The 22872-nt window shown below is 44.6% G+C and overlaps 1 protein-coding gene across 2 annotated transcripts in view; it reads left to right on the top strand.

Annotated features, from left to right (window-relative positions):
- The first annotated feature begins 180 nt into the window (after window positions 1-180).
- Window positions 181-22872, top strand: part of AGAP1 (ArfGAP with GTPase domain, ankyrin repeat and PH domain 1) — a 292152-nt gene continuing 269460 nt past the window's right edge. The window contains exon 1 of one of the 2 annotated variants that reach the window (XM_031604526.2): window positions 181-719. In XM_031604526.2, coding sequence (XP_031460386.1) covers window positions 557-719 — 163 coding nt within the window. In that variant the 5' untranslated portion in view covers window positions 181-556. The remainder of the gene's footprint in view (window positions 720-22872) is intronic. The other variant, XM_031604525.2, reaches the window with a different exon arrangement.

Genomic DNA, 22872 nt, shown 5'->3' with positions numbered 1-22872 from the left:
CCGGCGTGCTTTTTGAGCCAACTTCGACGCTTCACAGGGCGGCAGAGGGGGGAGCCAAGATGGCGGTCGCCGCCTACATTTCCCAGAGCGGCTGGCGGCGCGCACGCCGTGCGCGCGGGGCGGTGCGGCCGGCGCGGTGAGGTAAGGCGAGGGGCGCGGCTTGCGTGAGCGTGAGGCAGGCGGAGGAGAAAGACGTAGGGGGCGGCGGAGCGAGAGCGGGGGGGGTGGGGGAACCGGTCCCGGAGCGGGAGCGCGCTGTCGCCGCCGCCGTTATCCGGCGCAGCGCACGAAGGCGAGGCTGGGAGGGGAGTTGGAGGAGGAGGCGGCCGGCCCGCAGCCGCGAGACGCCCCACCCCGCCGCTGCCTTCCATGGGGCCGGGGGCTGCCGGCTCGCCCTGCCCCGCCGCCGCCGTGAAGTGACAGGGGGCGGGGCGCGCCGGCGCGGGCGGCCCCGGAGCCCCTCGGCGAGGCGGAGGGCGCAGCCGGAGCGGAGATCTGGCCGCGGGGAGGAGAGGGAAAAAGAAAGGAAAGGAAGGGCGGGGGGGGTGGGGGGACCATGAACTACCAGCAGCAGCTGGCCAACTCGGCAGCCATCCGCGCCGAGATCCAGCGCTTCGAATCGGTGCACCCCAACATCTACTCCATCTACGAGCTGCTGGAGCGCGTCGAGGAGCCCGTGCTGCAGAACCAGATCCGCGAGCATGTCATCGCCATCGAGGGTGAGTCGCGGGGGGGGCCCCCCGTGTGCCCTCCCGCCGCCTTCCGTCGGGGGTCCTCGGCCTGCTGCGGGCGGGGATGGGCAGCGCGAAGTTGTCGGGATGGCGCTGAGAAAACGGGGGGGCCGTCGGGCGCTCGGTTCGGAGCCCCGCGCCGCCGCGCTTTGGTCGGTTGGGTAAACAAGGTGTGCGGCCGCTTTGCAGAGCGGCGGCTGCGAAAAGCAGGAGGCAGACAACAGCCTGAGCTGTGAGCTCAGCTCTGCGCGCGTCTGTCCCCGAAGAACTGCTCGGCATGTGCGGAATAAATCGCCTGCGCGATGGAGTCTGCGGGTGTTTTTCTTAACTGAAGCTGCGGGTAAAAAGAGTGAACGAGGTTGGCTAGGAGCACGTGTTTTTTAAAAGGGATTGGAGTTGTTTTGCATAGTGATGGAAAGCTGTGCGCGGAGGCAGCTTGGGAATTAAGAACGGCCCAGGTTGGAAGGGACCTCAAGGATGATGGATCTCCAACCCTCCTGCCGCAGGCAGGGCCACCCACCTCCACGTTTAATACCAGACCAGCTTGCCCAGGTCTGGTATTCGAGCTAGCAGGCATCATTCGAGATGCACGGCATCTGAAATGGAGAGCTGGTTAAAGCGATCTCCATTTGTTGGCCTGTCTTGTCCTCAGAGCATATGTCATGAAAAAGTAGCTGAGATTGTTGCTTGAAAGACTGCTTTATTCATCTGGATGCTGGTAAGCAGCGCAGCACGAACAAACAGACAGCATGGTATTAAACATTAATACCATCAACAACATTTTGCGGAGGGGGGGAGGGGGGCTGAAATCCTCTTTAGCATCGCACACAGCGGGTCAGCAGGGCTGGCAGTGCCTGTCACACATTGAGCAGCAGAGCTGGAGGCACGCTGCGCTGGGACTGAATGGGCACTGGAGGTTTATGCCCGTTGCTTTTGTACTTTTACTTCCTCGAAGCAATGGTGAGCGGCTGTCAGCTCCTGGGAGCCCTTCCTGCCCCTCTCCTCTTTCACCAAGGAGCTGGAAACTTTATATTGTGGGAAGTACAACACAGGCACTGCTGTTCCTTTCTTAGCATCCCAGGTGTTTGGGTTTCTGTGGGCTGAATGATGTCCTTCAGCAAAAAAAAAAAAAAAAACAATTTAGTGGTAATTAATGCGTGTTCTTGTGCTTTTAGATGTGTTGATGCATGGGATGTAGCGGTGCAGCCAGGTTTGTGTTGAAGTGGGAGGAGGATGTGAAGCATTGTGTGTAGTTATCTTCACAGCATGTGACTGCTGTCAGCCTTGTCATGTATTACTGATTTGTTACCTAACCGTAACTTGGTTCCTTTGTCAGTCTCAGAAGCTGTAAAACCAAAATAGCAGCCTGCAAATGTGTTTCAAAGGCAAAGCTGATGAGTAAAATTTCTGTAGACAATTTGCTGTCAAACTTGTGTTGTACACTGAGTCATGGAACCAGTAGGTCTGATTCATGGGAAAGATTTATCTAGAAAAAGTGTCCATTTTACATCTCTTCTTCTTTTTTGTTCTGAGAGCTCTTCAAGTAACTCTGAATGCGTGAAAATTGCATATATTCAACAACAAGCCCTAAAAAATCCTCCTCGCTCCTGGATTATAACTCCACCAAGTTGCATGCTGTGCTAAACCTCTTTGTTATTGCATGCGGGGAGAACTTGGGAGTTACAATTTGCTTTGCCTCGGAAGTCCTTGCTGATTTGCAGAGTTTGATGTTGCGGCGATGGTTCCCAAGCAGTGCAAAGCCCTTTAAGCTCAGGGCATTGCGCTTTTTTCACTGATAGCGAGGAGTCGCGGTGTAGTTGGCACAGGCTGAGATGAGAAAATACAAAGTGCTGAAACAGTTTTTTCCAGTGGGGGAAAAAAAAAAAACGTACCCTTTAAGGAATGTAGCCTCATTAGTTCGGGCTGCTTTAAGCTGTAACTCCGACCAACTCCTTGATCAGCTCAAGTAATGGTTCGGTGCTTGAGAGACGTTTTACAGATCTGGAAGAGTACATGCTTGGAATCTAAAGCAGTTTGAGACTTCTGGTGAAGAAAAGACACTATTACTTATTTACTGCTTTTCTTTTTCATTACGGTGTCATCGACTTACTTAGCCTTCTGTTAAAAAGAAAAAAAGTTTCATTGGCAGTGCAAACTCCTTTCTAGGATTCGAGCTCTGTCAGAGGAGTGTTTGGGCTCGCTGGCTGGATCAATGGCAGTTGAAATAATGCAGTGTTAAATGGGTCTTACAGCAGCAGCGGTTCTTTGTGTTCAAATACAGGAGTTGTAGGTGATAATCCTAAAAGAGCAGCTGCTGCCGACTGTTCCTAAATTGGGTCCTGAATGGACACCTGAGTATTTTTTATTTGTTATTTTTTGTGCAGAGGTTTCTTTCCTTGTATTATTCTGACCTAGCTGTGATAACTGGTAGAAGCATGTATGAAGCGTGGGGCTGCTTCACTAGTTGTTCCATGTATAAACATTCTGAAAGCAGTTACTTTCAGGTTTTTGCATTTCAGAGCTGCAAAATCGAATTGAGAAACATGCTCCTTTGTATGAAATGTATAATAAGTGGTTGAAACGTTTTAGATGCTGTCGTTTAGGCTGTTGCCTTTAAGTAAAAACTGTCTTCATGCATTCTGTGGCTTGTGAGTTTAATTCCACAAATAGATGCATCAACACTTGATCAGCATTTGATGCTTCTTGTAGCAAATATGCACTGTGCTTAAGAATGGAGAGGAAGAAGAAACAAACACATGAATAGACTTCAGCAGTCTTTAAACTGACAGAAACCTCTTGGGTTTTCAAGATGCTGCATTGTTGGTTTGTGTATATAGATGTGTAAGGGCAGGTCGTAGATAGGGCTGTGTTGTTGTGAGGTTCAAAGAATGATTCAAACCCAAAGCAAGGAAGTGAAGCAGTCCGAAAACTTAATTTCTAATCCTTCACGAGGAGGCTTTAAAACAGTTTGAAGTGTCAACATTTTCTTGGCTGAGAGTCCATCAAAATACTTTTGCTGATATACTTGTTACTGACAGATAGTGATACCTCGGGTGTTGAGCAAGGATAGTTTGCATCCTTTTACACAGTGGTGAGCCCATCAAAACAGATCCTGCTGCAGTGTGAGGTCAGAGCAGATCTGTCTAACTAGAGAGAGGGCAAGTAGTATCTCACTTCTCTACTACTAAAACAAAACCTCAGCGACCAGACTCGAGATAACTGTTTTGAGAGAGCCCTGAAAATGTTTTGAAGATCTCCTTTATGGTCTGTGGGTTGTTGTTTTTTTTTTTTCTTTTCTTTTCTTGAGGCTTTTTTGGGGGATTGTTGCTGTGAAACATCAAGAAGTCAGAGCAAGCAGTATGCAGCCTGGAAGAGCTGTGTTCCAGAGATTTCTGCTAACTTTCCTGTTAAATAAATGATAAATGTTTTGTGAATGGTAGTTAGCATCTGCCACCGACTGGTCTGGGACTCCAGTCTGGTTTTGTTACCTGCCAAGGCCGTGCTTTCCTTGCAGCCTTCTGACTTTGTGGCATTTTCTCTCATGGCCGTGGCATTTTCTCACGGCCGTGGTGGAGTCCTCATTGCCAGAGGTGTGTGAGACGTGTGGATGTGGCACCTGGGGACGTGGTTAGGTGATATACTTCAGTAGGGATTCAGTAGGTCAGACTGATGGTTGGACTGGTGATCTCTGAGGTCTTTTCCAACCTAGGTAATGCTATGATTCTGATTATTTATTGAAAGTATGGGCTCTTTTCTTTAACTTACCAACTTTGTGATAAAGAGGTGAATTGCTACTGTAAAGTCCACTCTCTTTAATAAACTGAGCCTTCCTGCAGGCATGGTGGGAAGCTGCCAAGTCTTGTACTACAATCAGCTTTTGCTAAGAACTGTAGCAAAGCTGCAGCTTGAAAACAATTACAGTCACGCTCAAAACTAAATACCAGTCACTGCTTTTACTTAGCTATTTTGTTGAAACAGACTTAAGAGATCTTGTATCTATGGATCTCCGTGCAAGCAAATAATTGAGCCTGGGGAAGAGAGTATTATGTAAGACAATGGCACCCTTAAACCTCAGTAGCACTCACAGTATTGAAGAGGTTTTGTTGTTGTGACTTTTTAAACTGTGAATCACTCCATGGGATTCAAAGTGATAAAACTAATGCTTCCAACATTCCAATTAAAGATACAAAATCACTTGGCTTGGGAACTAAAACGTTTAAGAATGGTTTTGGAGGTTGATGATGACATGAGGGTAGCTTCTTGAGACAGTGTCTGGGGAACAGTTTCACAGCACAGCAATCTTTTCTTCAGATTTGTGCGAGAAAGGGCAAGGGCTTTTTTGTTGTTGTTCTGGGGGATTAAATTAATGTGATTAAGTCAGATGAATCAGATGTAGGGAATCTGGTGAGACTGCACCTCGAATATTGTGTTTAGTTTTGGCTTTCACTGCAGGAAGGATGGGTTCAGAGAAGGTCTGTGAAGCTGAAGAAGGGACTGAAAAACAACACCTTCTATTTTGGAGTATGTTGGAGTTTGGGAACAGTGCCTGAGAGGTGCAAAAAAAAAAAAAAAAAAAAAAGAAAGAAACCCACAAAACTTCTCCAAACCTCAACAACATTCAGTTTTCTACAGCATTGCAAGAGGGAATTTTTGTCTTTACTAATGAGAAGAGTACATGACTGTAGTGGAAATAGTAAGTCACAGCTTGAAGCAGTGATTGAGCACCTGGTGGGAAGGCAGGGCCAACCCAGGGGAGCTCAGCTGCATGCAATGTCCCTGAGTGATTGGAAGGGCTGGAGCCAGGATCAATCCCTTCCCAGACCTCATTTAAGGGTTGGCAGTTGAGGAGAGAGTATCTCTTGCTGGGGATCCCTCTCTACCTGTGGTCTTCTGAAGGTAAGCAGTTTTTCTCCCTTTGTTTCTGTGTCCGTAGCTGCTGCGTTTGGGGTTACTCTCACTTGCTGCAGCGTAGGATTTTGCTGCCCTGCTATATTGCTGTGCTTTCCATTGTGTCATAGCATTACACTGATATTGAACCTTTTTGCTGCCCTGTAAAATAGGGTGTTTAAATGTGATGAGAAGGTAAAGTTCAGCTGTATTTGTAAACTCCCTAGCCTGTGAGCAGAGTGTGACGAACAGCTTTTAGAATTAAAAGATTTAAACTGAATTTAAAGGATCTTAAAATCAAGAATATATATGGAATGTAACTTTTCCAACAACTTTTTAGGCTTCTGGATGGCTCTTGAATCAGAATTATTTGCAGTGAATGTGTATTTCTGATTGAATTATGGTAAGGATATAGATGTAGCATGAATCCTGTGATTATTGTTAGAAATAAGATAACAACAGGCTCTTACTTTGACACGTTTGGGCTACCGTGGGAATGTGACATACCTGAAGCCTATATAATGCCACAAATGAAGGGTTATTAAGATGACGGTGCATTTCTAACACTGAATAACTTGGTGGGTTTTGTTCCCTCCCCTATTGCTTCAGTGAACCGCTTGTGGCAGCAAGTGTGGAAACACAGGGTGGGTATGAATGAGCTGTATAAATTGTCTTGTTTAGCAGCTTTATTTGCTTACATAGTCAGATAATGAATGTAAGCCTAATCATTAGACAGCTATTTTATTTGCTAATTTCCCCTCCTTTACTTAAGAAAGTAAATATAGGCAAGGAAAGTGACTCTTAGCACTACTGGAATTGAATGCGTAGCTTTGGCTGTATTGCAGTATGTCTGTGGGCTTTTTATTTGTTTATGAGAAGCTCCTGACTCATACTGGATGATTGTTTGTTTTGTTTTGTTTTTTTGCATTATTTTGAAGGGCTGTTTACAGCCTGGACCAAATCTGTTCGGTGTAATTAAACATTAAAACCTGGAGAAAAATCCATTTTGTCTTTAAGTTGGTAGTGCTTATACTCTGTTAAACTGAACTATTATTCCTGCTAGGATGTTTTCTATGAATTTTTACCTCTGTCTATATTTTGCTTCTAGACTGGAATGTGTGGCCAAGAAGGCTGATGGCATCCCAGCCTTTTGGCTTATATCCAAAAGCACATGGCCAGCAGCAAGATGTTTAGCAGGTGTATGGATATGGTGCTGAGGAATATGTGTTAGTGATGGGACCTGATAAATCGGATTGATGTTGGGCTTGGTGATATTGAAGTTCTTTTCTGTTTTAAATCGCTCTGATTCTACATTTTCCAGTAACACAACCAGCAGGAGGGCAGACACAAGGTAGTCATCATTGCAGGATTCTGTGGTAACTGGTAGTGTGAGAATGTACGAATTCTGTTATTTCACTGCTTCCGCTTAGCATGCTCAGAAGAAAAGCTGGGAAGCCTGTCTTTTAGGTATCACAGCAACTGTCTTCTCTAGGGGAAATATGCTAAAAGCATGGCACCGGCTGCCAAGGCAGCAGTCATTTAAACGTATGCCACTTATCTTCATGAGTTCTTGTATCTGAGTTAACTAATCGTGAACCAGAAATTGTGAACCTTGGCTGACCACGAGCCAGCAGTGTGCCCAGGTGCCCAAGAAGGCCAGTGCCATCCCGGCTTGTATCAGCAATAGTGCAGCCAGCAGGAGGTGACCTCCCCTTGTACGCAGCTCTGGGGTGTGCTGTGCTCAGAGTTGGGCCCCTCACTGCAAGAAGGACACTGAGACCTGGAGTGTGTCCAGAGAAGGGCAACAGAGCTGTGATGGTCTGCAGCACGAGTCTGATGGGGAGGGAACTGGGGTTGTTCAGTGTGGAGGAGAGGAGGCTCAGGGGAGACATTATTGCTCTCTATAACTGCTGCAAAGATGTTGTGGTGAGGTGGGGTTGGCCTCTTCTCCCATGTAACAAGCAATAGGATGAGAGGGAATGGCCTCAAGTTGCACCACGAGTTGTTCAAGTTGGATATTAGGAAACGTTTCTTCTCAGGATGGGTGGTGATGTATTGGAACAGGCTGCCCAGGGAGGTGGTGGTGTCAGCATCTCTGGAGGTGTTCAGGAAGAGGGCAGATGTTGCTCTGAGTGCTGTGGTCTGCAGGACGCAGGTATGGGTTGATGGTTGAACTGGATGATCTTATTGGTCTTTCCAACCTTAATGATTGTATGAAAAGCAATCATCACCTGGTCAGTAACTCAAAAAAGATGTCATAGGCTCTTAAATAAGGAAGACTGGCATTTGTACTAATTAATGTTGAAAACAAGTGTAGTGGACAGACTCATGAGATAAATTAGTTAGACTTCAGCTGCCTTATCTGAATTGCTTATATTACAATTTTGAAAGACAACTTTTACACAGAATAGTAGTTCTTGGATAACTGGACAGCAGATGTCATTCCTCATTAATGACACAGAAAAGTAGTTGCCTTTGAGTGCAGAATTGCTTACGTTGTCATCAGAGTCTAATAAGAATGAATCTGGTGGTTTTAGGATACTGAAATGACAGTCTGGCACAGGAATAAAATCACTGATGTGATAAGTGGAGTGCTATCTTTAAGGCCTGGAATAGATTTCAAGCATCTCAAATCAAAGCCGTGCTGCCTTTGGGCTGGGATAATAAAGATTATTCACTGAGAATATCTTCAAGTTCTCAGTTACACATGAACAGGATACAAAAGTTTTATAATGGATAGTATGGAAAGCATTATTGCATAATATTGGTCTTGAATGCGTTTGAACTATGAAGAAACAAACCTTCTGGTTTTCCTCTCTGCATATGAGGTGAGCTTGCAGTGTGATGGAGAAAAAGCAATTCAGAGTGTTCAGCCCTTTCATGAGGATTCTTTGAAGAGTATTTGAGATTTAAGAGCTGTACGTAGGTGGTTGAAAGGGTGTAGTAAGAAATGGGAAGATGGTATTGATGGAAAACAGAACTTGTGGACAGCAAGGAAGGTAAGGGAATGGCAAGTGTAGCATGGGTGAGGTTGGTCATCTGTGGGTAGTTGGGAGCCTCCATAGCAAAAGCCTGGAATGGTTACATCACCCAGTATGACCTTCTAGAACTGCAGTTGCAATCTTCTGTTCTGCTCGCTTAATGTCTTATTCTTGAGATCCATAATTGATGACACGAAGACTTTCTCTGGGTTTGTAAGTGAGATACAAAGAGACGTTTCAGATATTATCTGAAAGTGCTTGACTCTTGGAAGCATCATTTAATGCAGTGGGATTACCCTGGGACAGAGGATAGATGCTCAGCTCCTTGCAGTGCTTGTCCTGAAGGACAGATGGATGGAACTGGGAACTTAAGATTTGCACTAAGATAGAAAATGATCTAAAAAGGTAATGAATGGTGCTCTCTGGAGATGTTACTAATTGTATTTAGATGTAAAGCAGGGGCTTAGCTGTCTTAATTACTATTGTTAAAACTGCAAGAATGGTAAGAACACACAATCAGTCATGGAGATGGGGAAAAAAAAAACAACACAGAAAAGATCTCTTGAAAACAAAACCTTTAGGTATTTTGAAAGGGTATGAAGGGGCAGTTGAGCTGACGTGATATTCTGCTTAGATTTGAATATTGATAGATCTTCTCTTTAGGCCTAATGTAATGTTATGAGTTAGATGTTGGTGCTTCATGACATACAAAGGGGAAATAACGAATATTTCTGTAAGCTCCTGTGGTCTTTGTATTGCTGGTGAGTACCGATAGAACTGGTGGGTACTTAGGATCAGGCAAAAGTGGAATGCTCTTGGAAAAGCCTCCTATCTTAGTCCTGGTAAGAAGCAGGTAGGAGCTGTGTGATCACTAGGTGATGAATCTAGCTTTGTAACTTTGGTAGTATTTCCAGTGTACCCTCAAGTTTTACAATCAGGTTTTTTTCTTTTCTTTTGGTTGCTGTGAAAGAAGCCTCTGGAGAATTTGTGTGTTTGTTGCTTGAGTTTGGAGTTGAAAGACTTTCTGTGGGTTTCTGGGCAAGCACTGGATCCCTTTGCATAGGATGCTAACAGTGCGTAGCTGCTTTGCCTTGTGTGAAATCATCAAAATCAACAATGTTACTGCAGTCCTCAAAGTATCAGGAGGAGCTGATATACGTTGAACCTGCGTTTACAGCTTTCCTATAGATATTTATCATCTTCCCGTGGCAGTTCTGTGACTGGTGTGAATCTGTAGGCTCACCATTGGAGATGAGTACGTGAAGGCAGATTGTGGGAAGCTGTTCCTGCACCCTGTTGGCCTCTCGTCTGTGTCATTACTTTCAGATGTGAAAGATGATTCTAATTTTAAACTGTATCGACTAATCTTAGAAAATACTTCATTGCTACGGGATTGCAGTGTTTAGTGTTCAGATGTACAGTGATGCATTAGCTGACGGATGGGACTCGTCTTGCTAAACTGTGTAGGGTGGAGCTGGCTAAAAGGGCACAACTTGCTTGAGGCTAGAGATGTATTGGATGCACAGGTGCATAACCTTGTGTTCTCTGCCAGGGAAGGGAGGTGGGAAGTGATGTGCATTAATCCACTGAGTAACAGTGCTAGCCTGGTTAGAGGTACAAATATTTACAGCTGACACCTGCTGTGATAAGTGTGTAATGCCATTTCAAGCTGGTATTTAAGCTGACATCAGGAGACCTAGATAACAGACTCATTTGCATGTATGAAATGATGGAACTTCTCTGGGTATGTTTTGCTTACTGGAACATCTTGCTTCCTGCATAATGGAGTGAATTCAGTTAGAGGGTTGCTGGTTGCTTTATTATGCTAATTGAGGAGAGAGTTCCTGTGAACTGTATGTACATAATACTCACTTGCTGGTCAACTCCAAATTATTGTGTAAAAGCTTTTAAAGTGGGGCATTACATGTGTTGTAAATCTGGTCAGTGTACAAACATGAGCAAGACAAAAACCACCAGCTGTTAAATGCCTAAATGTGGTCCATTTTAGTCATTGCAGCATTTCAGGGAAAGTGAAGTGGTTTTATTGCAGCCTCACAGTAGAGGTTGTTTAAACAGCATGAAGAACTGGAAGTCTTTTTGTACCTTTTTTCCAACTTGTCTATTTGTGTTCTCCTTACAGTAAAGATAGAATGCATATGGTACACGACTGTGCATTTCTGGGTAGCAAAAGACAAGATGTTGCATTTGAATTTGTCTTCAGGCAAATAGGGCAGTCAGTACAGCAGAAACTGCCGTGGGTAAAACACCAGAATAAAAGAAGGCTCACTTATTTAGTGGTGTCAAGGCAATAAGAATGCATTGGCTGTGTCTGATTCTGGTAAAGGAAGTGTGTGCTAACTATTCACTGGGCAAATCAATCAGCTCTTAAGCTGAAAGATCTTTGCATTTCTAGGCTGGTGGGGGAATTTAAATGTTCACAGAATCATAGGATCATCATAGAATGGCTTGGGTTGGAAGTGACCTCAAGGATCATGAATCTCCAACCGCCTGCTGCATGCAGGGCCACCACCTCTCCATTTAATACTGGACTGGGCTGCCCAGGGCCCCATCCAACCTGGCCTTGAATGCCTCCAGGGATGGGGCATCCACAGCTTCTCTGGGCAGCTGTTACAGCACCTCACCACTCTCTCTGTAAAGAATTTCCCCCTGACATCCAACCTAAATCTTCCCTCCTTCAACTTCAAACTATTTCCAATATTAGATTATGGGATGTGGGAGTTTAGAGACAACTCTTACCTAAATAAGGAAAGACCTGGTTGAGGAGAGCAGTGCAATAGCTGGTTCTTTGGTGTCAAGATCTGCATATGCTGCTGGCTGTGTGTATGGGATAGCTGGACAGAATCTCTTCTGTACCTGTAGTTCTGTCAGATAATGTTTGTGATGTTATCAAAATACCTTGATGTGTTAGTTGAAAATCCCTGACAAATCTGTTTGACAAAACCTATTACATCTACCTTGAACTTTAATATTCCAAGGTGATTTAGACACTAATGAATATGAAGTTTTCTAATTTGAGGCTTGCTGTGGGAACAAGCCAGTAATCACTAAAACGAGACTGCAGACAGCTGAAACTACTTACTTAATTGGAAGGAAAAAATAATGCACTTAAATGCTGCTGTTTGACTGTAATTTGAATGGGGGCTGTCAACAGCAAGAGACAAAGTACCTCAGTGACCTAAAAAATACAAGTATGCCCCACTAGGGATTACTTGATGTTAGGTAATGGCATGCTACTAGAATTAAAGCACAAATATATGTATATATATAAATATCCCTTGATTTGCTAACTAGGCCAGTCCAATAGGTGGTGTCTTTTTTTTAAAGCACTTTGGAGGCAAATGGGAAAAATCAGTTTTGCCAGGGTTTGTAAAGAGCCTAGAGCAGCAAGGTAGCCTGTGGGTGTTGTGTCAGATTATTTTGGGGGGAGGAGCAGAATTAGTGTGTGGATAGGAAGGTTTGCTCAGTGGCTCTTTGTTAGAAGCTTGGATATGGCTATGCTGTCATCTCATGAGGAGGTGGCACTGAGTTGTGGGGTAGTCCCTGACCATAGGGAATCCCTAAGAGCAGTGCTTACAAACAGGTGACAGCACAGCTGTGTACATTTGTAGGGCTCTTCCTGACTTGTATATTTTTGTTTAGGTTTGTTTAATTCTAGTCAGTGGATGGAGCCAGATGTTTTTTTTACTTGCTGTAATAAATCAGAGGCACTCAAACCAGTGTGCTTCCCAAATTGCTTTAAAAGATTTGGTGACTTTGGGTGTGATGCAACTTTTGGGGGAGAAAAACAGTAATTTATGCTGTATTGAAGTGAAATGTGATGGGCATATTTGCATGAAGAGCTGTGTATAATACTTAGCTAATGACAAGCAGCAGGGGAGTCTGCTGCAGCCTGGGTGAAGCATTCTGTGTACTGGGGAGCAGTGCACTTCATCTGTAGGTCTGTGCTGCCAGACCAGCCTGAAAGTGAGCAAAGAACTCAGTGCTTATTTGGATATAAGACTCTTTCCTGGTAACGTATGAAGGTTATCTTAATGTGGTGGCTTTCCTACAGTGGCCAAGTTGACTTGCATAAAAAGGAATTAACCAAATGAACTTCTTAGGTCTGTGTTTACTCTTGCAAAGGTTAAAGCTTTAATGTGAGAAATGGGGAGCTTCAGAGCTATTGCAAGTGTGGGATCACATTGCAAGATTTGGGATAGCATTTTATGGTGTTGGAGAGCTGTTGGATCTGTTCAGTTTGTTATTAGCCTACACCTAAGCCTTATTTTCCTTAAGCAACAGTGGGGAAGGTAGCTGAATGCTACACAGAAGCTATTGCAACTGAGCTGATCTGTAGGCTACAAAATAACTTGTAATGAATTTGTGTGCTTTGCAAATAATCATGTGTTGAAACAGAATTGCTTGTATAACTAACAGTCTAAAGTTTCAATCTATCTTCCCAAAGGCTAGTATGTTATATATTATTCTTATGATGATGCTAAGTCATGCAGCTAAACACAGTTTTTCTTTCAGCAAGAAGAGATCTAACGTTCAGGAAAGTGCCAAAAAACAGTAAAACACACACTTGGACACTTAACATATTGAGTTGGACACAATGGGGCATGGCTGAAGTTATTGCTAACTTGAGTGTCTCTGCCTTCATTAAGTATCTGTTAATATTTGTAAATATTAAGGAACGGTCATCTTCAGTACTTCTGGGTTGTTCTGAATTCTTGGTGGACCCTGGCTGTCTGCAGTTGTTTGTACAAACTCTGGAAACAAGGGCATGCCACCTGGGAAGAATACAGGGATGTTGTCCGGACTTGCAGATGTGGGATCAGGAAAGCCAAGGCGCAGGTAGAACTGAACTTGGCGAGGGACGTGAAAAACAACAGGAAGACTTTCTACAGGTACATTGGCCAGAAGAGACAGGCCAAAGCGAGTGTACCTCCTTTGGTAAACGTAAAAGGAGAACTGGTTTCAACGGACGAAGAGAAGGCTGAGGTACTGAATGAGTTCTTTGCCTCGGTCTTCACTGGCAGCCAGGACTCCAGTACTCCTTCCGTCCCTGAGCCCTGCATCCCTACACCTCTGGGTGGGGACTGGGGTGGTAAATCCCCCCCTGCTGTGAGGACAGAGCAGGTCCGAGACCGCCTCATGAGACTGAATGTGTACAAGTCTATGGGGCCGGATGGCGTGCATCCCAGGGTTCTGAAGGAGCTGGCTGAGGTGGTTGCCGAGCCGCTCTCCATCATATTTGAGAAGTCGTGGCTGTCTGGTGCGGTGCCGGATGACTGGAGGAAGGGTCACGTCACTCCCATTTACAAGAAAGGGAGCAAGGAGGACCCCAGGAACTACAGGCCGGTGAGTCTCACCTCTGTGCCTGGGAAGATCATGGAACAGATCATCCTGGATGACATGCTTGATCACACGAGGAAAGGGCGTGTGATCCGTGACAGCCAGCACGGCTTCACCAGAGGAAGGTCATGCTTGACCAATCTGGTGGCCTTTTATGATGGAGTGACGGCATCGGTGGACAAGGGAAAGGCGACCGATGTCATTTACCTGGACTTGAGCAAGGCCTTTGACATGGTCCCCCACCACATCCTTCTCTCCAAACTGGAGGGATGTGGATTTGATGGGTGGACCACTCGTTGGATAAGAAACTGGTTGAAAGGCCGCAGACAGAGGGTGGTCATCAATGGCTCTGTGTCCAGGTGGAGGCAGGTAACAAGCGGCGTCCCCCAGGGATCTGTCTTGGGACCGGTGCTCTTTAACATCTTTATCAATGACATTGATGACGGAATTGAGTGCACCCTCAGCAAGTTTGCTGACGACACCAAGCTGAGTGGCGTGGTTGACACAGTTGAAGGATGGGATGCCATTCAGAGGGACCTCGAGAGGCTGGAAAGGTGGGCCCGGGTGAACCTGATGAGGTTCAACACGGCAAAGTGCAGAGTTTTGCACTTGGGCCGGAGGAATCCCAGGCATCCCTACAGACTGGAACGAGAGGTCCTTGAGAGAAGCCCTGTGGAGAAGGACTTGGGGGTCTTGGTAGACGAAAAACTTAACATGAGCCAGCAGTGTGCCCTTGCGGCTCGGAAGGCAAATGGGATCCTGGGCTCCATCAGAAGAGGGGTGGCCAGCAGGGACAGAGAGGTGATTGTTCCCCTCTACTCTGCTCTTGTGAGGCCCCATCTGGAATACTGCGTCCAGGTCTGGAGCCCCCAGTACAAGAAAGACAGGGAGCTGTTGGAGAGGGTCCAGAGGAGGGCCACGAAGATGATCAGGGGACTGGAGCACCTCCCCTACGAAGACAGGCTGAGGGAGCTGGGCTTGTTCAGCCTGGAGAAGAGAAGGCTGCAGGGTGACCTCATTGCAGCATTTCAGTACCTAAAGGGAGCCTACAAAGAGGAGGAGAATCAACTCTTTGAAAGGGTGAGTGACAGCAGGACAAGGGGAAATGGTTTTAAGCTGAGGGAAGGGAGATTTAGGTTGGATGTCAGGGGGAAATTCTTTACGGAGAGAGTGGTGAGGTGCTGGAACAGCTGCCCAGGGAGGTTGTGGATGCCCCGTCCCTGGAGGTGTTCAAAGCCAGGTTGGATGGGGCCCTGGGCAGTCTGGTCTAGCATTAGGTGGAATGGTTGGTGGCCCTGCACGTGGCAGGGGGGTTGGAGATTCATGATCCTTGAGGTCCCTTCCAACCCTGGCAGTTCTGTGGTTCTGTGATTCTGTCTGGGATGTGTGAATTGGGAGCCGGGCCCCTCCAGAAGGCAGGGTGTACAAACTTGATGCCTGCTGCAATGAAGAACAAAAGGTCTGTAAGACTTGGTAAATATGTACTATGTACTCGTGCATTTTGCAAGTATGAGCTTGAATGAAGCAAGAGACGCTTTTCTGAAGTTAAACTGTTATCTTATGAAAATACTGCTTGTTGCTAACTGCTTTGTGCAGCATAATGCAGGTTGGCTTTTATGTAAAGGGTGACTGTAGTAAGCCCTGCAGTGCTTTTAAGAGCCATCAGGAGTAACTGTTGGGCAGAGCTTTTAGACTGTTAGCATTTCATGGGAAATGCTTATTTATCCCAAAGTAGGGGAGTGATTGAGTACCAAGTACGTTTGTCTTGGTCTCCTTGCACACAGTCCCTCCTCTGTCCTCATCTCTTTTTACTACAGAACTAGCTTGCTGTGGAACTGCTGTCTTCTTTCTGCAAGGGTGTATCTTTTAGAGAAGAGAGTTCTGCCAACATATGCATTACATGCAACAGTTTGCAAAAAAAACTTTACTGGCTGAAAAAAAAGTAAGGGTGCAGCTTAGATCAGCCTTCTTGTTGTAATACTTTTCAGTTGTCCAGTCAGTGTTTTGACAGGGTCGCATCAAATCAGAACAAGCAAGAAATCAAAGTTCCATCCAATCTAATTTGTCTTGTCTAATCTGATTTCTTATAGACAAAATGCTTGTTTTTCTTCAAGTAAGGTGGAAGAGTTCCAAGCGTTCTTACTGGCATCAGTCAGACTGCATCTGTGTGACACACGGTGATTTCAGATGTGGCAGAAGACCATAGAATAGCCTGGGCTGAAAAGGACCACAGTGCTCATCCAGTTCCAACCCCCTGCTGTGTGCAGGATCACCAACCAGCAGACCAGGCTGCCCAGAGCCACATCCAGCCTGGCCTTGGATGCCTGCAGGGATGGGGCATCCACAGCCTCCTTGGGCAACCTGTCCCATTGCATCCAAGATAGTTGAAGGCTGGATAAATTCTAGTTCTGCCTTTTCTTCCACTCCATGAGAGACTTGGGCATGCTGGATCAGTTGGGGAAGGATGGCATCTGTGGGCCTTTAAATGCATGTTATTCACTTCTGCTAATTTTAGAATGTGTGTTCTTGAAATTCCAGCAGTAGCTACATACCTCCTAAACCTGAAAATAAATGGACTTTTCACTCCCTAGATGCTTGGTATGGGGTTGTTCTGTTTTGCTTTTGCATGTATATGCAGAATTTTGTGTTGAATTGCTAAATTCGGTCTTGGTTGATGCTCAGGAATTCTTGACAGTGTTGCTGTTAGGTTCCTGTGCAGCATGAAGGCAACACAACTGTGTGTGAATGTGCAGTAGATGCCAGAACTGATCCTGGGAGACAAGGGTTCAGTGTGTCAAATGAGTTTTGTGTCGGCATCTCAATGAAAATGCAGTAGGAATTAGTATATGTGCATGTGTTCTGAAAGATGAGCTAGCATATTGTAAACTTGCTTTGATTTCACAACAGCTTGTGTTGTTTGCACTAAAAGAATTGGACTTCTATTTGTCATGAGCAACAATGAAAAAAGCTGATGGCAGGTTGCTACTGTCTTAGTTAGTAAATAAGAGTGATTCCTGCCTGGAGGATGGTATGCTGGGTTTCTGTGTGTGCTGGCTGGAACAGTTCTCCTGTTTTGCTGCCTTTATAGGATTCTGAGGCATTGCAGGAGGTTTGTTTAATATGCCTTACTTGGTGTAAGAGTGAGAGCAAGCCACGAGGTATTAGGTGAGATGAAAACAGTGATTTGTGTGTGGGTTTTTTTGGTTGCGCTATGCCCAGGAGCTGGTGATGTTTGCAGGATGAACTCGTGTGCTGCTGTCCCACAGTGGATGAACAGCTGGGCATGTGGTCTATCATCTTGCTATCAAGGGTCAAGAGCAGTTCAGTGAGACCAGAGACAGCTGGCTGTCTGCTCTGGTGTCTGCGTGCCACTGTAAGAGGAAGCTGTAGCACCTTGCATGTGCTCAGCTCCTTGGAAGCCTTTCCCTGAGGCTGGTGCTTCGTGCCTCCAGTTGCAGACACTGTAGTTAGCCCTTAAGGGAGTTCATTGATTTTTAGGCTTTAAAACAGCATGAATTGGTCTCTGCTGCTTGTGAGCTTACAGCCTCTTGCTGCTGTTGTGCAGGCTCTGAGCAGTGTTGTTTCCACCAAGCTCTCCTCTCTGCAGTGTGCTGTTGCTACATGTGGGCTTCTGGCTGTGAGAGGAATGAATGGAAGTCCTGCATGAATCTCTGCTTTGGTTAGGAGCTGGAAGGGTGTAGCAGCTGCTTTCAGGAAGCCTTGAAAAGGGGATCACTTTCGTAATGACACGATCTGAAGGATAAACAATTCTCTTGGCTTAAATGTGAACTGAGCAGCAGCTAGGCTGTGTGAGAGAAGGGCAGGCAGAAGTAGAGTTTTCTAGTGGAGGTATTTCATTCAGAGCTGGAACTCTGACTCTGCTTTGGTTCTGGATGGCAGATTGGATAGGGAATAGTAGTGAATAATCACCTATCTATAAACTGAAATCCCATCACTACAGGCATTCATCGGATTCTGTCATTCAAAGCCATAACTTACTTGGAAACATTCAGACCCTTTTTAGTCTGTGATTACAGGTCTGTGTGCGGATCACACAAGCAGATCAGAGACAGTCATCACTCTGACCCTGCTGCTCAGAGCTATTCTTTTTCATTAGGTTCTGCAAATCCAGAGAACTCCTTTGCTATTGAGAGAGAGATGTCTAAGGATGATTGCTTGTGACTGAGCAGCTTGCAGGAGGAGGTTGTAAGCAAAACAGTGGTACATTCTGAGCCTTTGTTAGAGGCACACTTGGCTGTAACTGCTGGCAATAAAAGCTGCAATAATAAATATCTCAAAGAAACCGGATCCCTTTATATTCTCTGAACAGTTGGTATGTGATTTATTGAATTCGTAGCATTCTGGGAGAGGCGTGGAGAACAAGTCATTGTGACAGAGCAGGAAGAAGAAGAGTTTTATTAACGGATTAGTAACTAACTGTGCAGTGGAAAGAGCTTACATTGACTTTTAACACTTCAGTTAGGTTGCTCAAATTCAAGCTATCAGGAGACTCTTGTACTGCCATAACTAATAGGAACTTCATGGCTGTGTGTTCTTTTTCCTTTCAGGAATGACAGAATTGGGCTAATAATTAAGCATTTCCTTAAGTTTAATAATAATAATTACTGTGGGGGAATGTCAGATTGTCTTTACTTAAAAATAACAATCTAAGAGAAATGCCAGCGTACTGAAGGTCCACTTTGAGTTTGTTTTCAACTTGTTTGGTATTAGAAGCACTACACTAATTGGTTCTAAGGTGGTTAATAAGAATTTGATGTCTTTGATTATTTTTAGGTTTAGGTGTAACCTAGAGACTTTTTCCTAAGGGACTGGCATGCTGTCTTTATGTGTACCTTTTTGCTGTCAGTGATTCTTCCCCTTCTAAAGGGTGAAGCAACCAATTACCATGGTACTGCAGTGGTCCACCCACCTCTTAGAATGAGTTTCATTTAATGTGGCTCTGATGTGCTATGGCTAATGAAGAGGGATGGATAGAATTGCTCACATCAGTATGGAAGCTTGTTAGATCTTAAAAATGGATTATTGAAGACAAATGTGCTGTAGTGAAAATGCTAAGTCATGGCCTGAAGCAGTGATTGAGCACCTGGTGGGAAGGCAGGGCCAACCCAGGGGAGCTCAGGTGCAAACAATGTACCTGAGTGATTGGAAGGGCTGGAGCCAGGATCCAGCCCTCATTTAAGGGTTGGAAGTGGGTGCAAGGGTATCTTGCTGGAAATCCTGGTCTACCTCAGGCCTTCTAAATGTAAGCAGTTTTTCTTCCTTTGTTTTTGCATCTATGGCTGCTGCATTTGGGCTTATCTTCATTTGCTGCAGCCTAGGATTGTGCCACCCCACCATTATTGCTGTACTTTGCATCTGGTTATAGCATTACGTGTGGTAAGTGTGTTTTCCATCCGTAGCTCTGCACTAGTAGAAGAGGTAGTGAGTAGCCTGAATTGGTTGTTAGCTAGGGAGCAAATGCAGAAATAAATAACAGAAACTCTAGGAATTGTTGCTATTGAAAGCAGGTTTCAGTAGGGAATGGGTTAATTGAATGGCTTAACTTAGCCCAGATTGAACAGCCCCTTTGAAGATAGGCTTTGCTTGTCCAGTAGTACTGTTCTGGATCCTCTTTTCTACTTTGCCTGATCTGAGATGTGTAAGAAGCCAAGACTGAAAAACCAAACATAGAAGTGGCATTAAACTTCTCTGTCAAGGATATAGGTGGTGAAACATACAGGCTAACAGATCAGGAGTTAGCTTGACCTGCATTAAGAAGCTCAAGCAATGGTGGTGAGTGCTTATGAAATATCCCTATTACACTCAGTATAAACTGGTTAAACTGTAGTAAGTCTCTGTGATGCTGGCTGTATGTACCTTTTAACTTGCTGTTTGTGAAATTGTGAACACCAAGGAACCTAATAGGCTCCAGAGGTTTGAGACTTGGCAGTATTAGGTGCTATTCCAGAGAGGAAGAGGCTGTAATTACTTGAATGAAGCATAACTAACATCTGAACAAAGTAGATGCTGAAGGCTTATTGCCAAATGTGGATTTCTGCTTAAGCAGATGTAATTACCTGGACTTTGTACTGGATTGTTTGGCGGATTGAATGTGCAAGATAACAGTAGGTCACAGTCCAAATGTAAGGTCCCTAAGACTGCATATTCACAGCTGTGGTGATAAGTCTGGTTAATTGAAAACTAAATTCACAATTTCAGGTTACAGGTGTAAAAACATCAATTTGAGTTGTCAACCAATGGCTACGTGTGAAGTCGGTGCGAGGACTGTGCAGTGATGATAACCTTTGGCAGTGATGCAGGTGGTATTTGAGTGGAACCTGCACCTTTTTTAACCTGTGGGGCTGCTTCTGGAAGCCTGACACAGTTTTCTTCCTTCTGAAGTTTGAGGTAGAGACAAGTGGCATGCAGTGCTATGCTGAGAAGCATTTTTCATAGAGGTCATCAGGCCGAGAACTACACTGATAGTAGGCAGCTGTTCTCCAAGAGGTATTGACTGCAATATAAAGCTGGCTTATCATTGCATTAAGTAAATAGGAGGCCTTTTGTGAGACTTGTGCTCAATATCCAGCATCGCTGATCGTGGATGCCAATAGCAGTTTGTGTTCTGTTTTCAAAATCTCCTGGAGAACCTTGGTCTGAAATTCCTAGGCTGCTGAGCTTTTAGGTCAGTTTGTGTGAGCCACTGTGTGCATGCAGCAAGGCTGCAGAATACCTGGCTGACTGACTGCCTGGTCAGGAGTATGGGCAGAAACTGTGATAACTTGGAATTCTTTTTCTTACGCAAGAAGAAAATGCAAAAGAAGCTGCATGTATTGGGTGGCTGAAGTTGCAATCTTGAAGAGCTCTGTAATTCTCTGACAATGTCATTTGTAGTCTTGACTGTGTGTTTGAAACAGCACTGTATGGGTGATGAACAACATGACTTCTGCAGCTCTTCTTGGGAAGGATGCAACTCTGCAAAGGGATTTTAAGAGGATAGCGTGTCAAATACATGAGTGCATGTAATTTTATGTTTGCATTGAGGTTTTTGCTTGTGGAAGTGACAACCTGAAGACGTGGCTGATGTGTGCAGTCTGGAACTAGAGGCCTTCAGGAGTGCTTCGTTGGGATATGTCTATTGCTTAAGGTTGTGCAGAGAGCAGTGGATTTCTGTGAAGCTTGGATGAGCCTTTTCTTTTAAAAGCCTGGACAAGAAATGCACTGTTAGCAGTTTTAAAAGAGCTCTGGACTTAAAAACTCAGAAACACACTTATTTTCAGTTAAAAACATCTGGAGAAAGGTAAATGGAGTGTTTGGAAGCAATTGATGTAATCTATGTGTCCTTGTTGCTTGTCTTGAAGGAGCTTTTAGAAATGACTGCAGACATCTGCAGTGCCCTTTAATATTTGATGGGCTTGTACAATTCAGTTTACAGAAAACTCATGACCTGCCCTATTTCTGTGAGCCTGCTCTGAGAGGGCAGGTTAGGGGAATTCCTTATCTTCTTACTACGATATAGCTCTATGTCCAACAGATAATTTTTAGGGATTTGAAATGGAATCGTGTTCTGTCTCGGTGCTTGTTTTGCTCATATTTGGAAGAAAAGAAGCAGTAAGATGGATTTGCTTCTCGATGCTGTTGAGATTCTTATTGCCAAAGAAGTTATTTTTACAGCTTTAGGAAGAGCAAGTGCTGAAACGTGTTCAGGCCACCTCAGCATGACCTTATGTACAAAAAAGGCTTTTAGTGCAGGCAGATGCCAGCCGAGTTGGGTACCAAATCGCGAATAGTTCTCAAAGCATGATGCTTTCAGAGAAAATCATGGAATCAGGAACTTGTTTTCAGGCTCTGGATGCCTTAAGCTTCCTGTTTGATGCTCCTTAGCCTTTTCTCTCCTTATTCTAGCAAAATGAAATTGATGCTTGGCTTCACCATGTTGCATGGACAGTGTTTGGGAAATACTCAGACCACTGGTGAGAAAGAACTGTACAAAGATACTGAAGTCAATTTTCTCATCAAACTTGAGAAAAACTACAGTATTTGGTGAAATGTTTCAAAAGTGCCATTTGTTCACAGCATTTCTTTCTGAAATAGTGAAAACAATATTGGATTTACGTGGTAAGATTTCTTCTTAAAGCTGCTCGTATTTCTATTGTGCCCTGTTAAGGCATACCCTGTGCATACTGTGGCCAAGCAGAACCAGTTGTAGGGAGGGGGTGATTCTTGGTACTGAGGATGGCTGTGGTATGTATTAGCTAAACATTGCTGTATTTTCCAAGCTTTACCCCAAATATTAAGTCATGATTCTATAGCAGAATCTCTTTGCAGTGGGTAGCTCTGATAACCAACCAGTTGTCTGTAGTTTGTTATGCAGAATAGTGGAAGCAGGATGTTTCTGTTCAGGCTGGATGTCCCTTAAGTCACCTGGGTGTTATTTGGGTGACTCAGATAAACTTTATCTGTAAAGCAAAGAAATGTGTTAGAGGGTTATTTGAAGTAATAAGATGCTGGTAAGTGAAGTGTTCCTATTCATGACACTGTTGTACTGGTACCAGCTTCTTCCCTTGGTAGAGCAAAGATGAACAGGCATTTGATAGCAGAATTAGCTAAAAGGTCCTTGTTGTTCTTCCAAGTCACTTGAAGATGTTATTGAAACCTAGACTGTCAATGATTGCTTCCAAAGGAGAACAGTCAGACTCTGATCTGTTGAGGAACGAGGGGGAATCACCAGCATTGGATTCCTTGTGAGATGATGTGCGGAAGATTTGAAACTGTTTGTTTCTATCTGGCTGGCCTAGTCTAATTTAATGCTAAAAAAAATGGCATGTTCTTAAGGAGTAGTGTGATAGGAGAGCAGTACTGCAATCTAGAGGTAAGATTCTTCTGAAAATATTTGAAAGAAAAAAACAAAGTTG

Source organism: Phasianus colchicus, chromosome 7 (genome assembly GCF_987193195.1).
Source record: "Phasianus colchicus chromosome 7, bPhaCol1.hap1.1, whole genome shotgun sequence".
NCBI classification, from domain to species: Eukaryota; Metazoa; Chordata; class Aves; order Galliformes; family Phasianidae; genus Phasianus; species Phasianus colchicus.
This window is presented reverse-complemented; position numbering and strand designations above follow the sequence as displayed.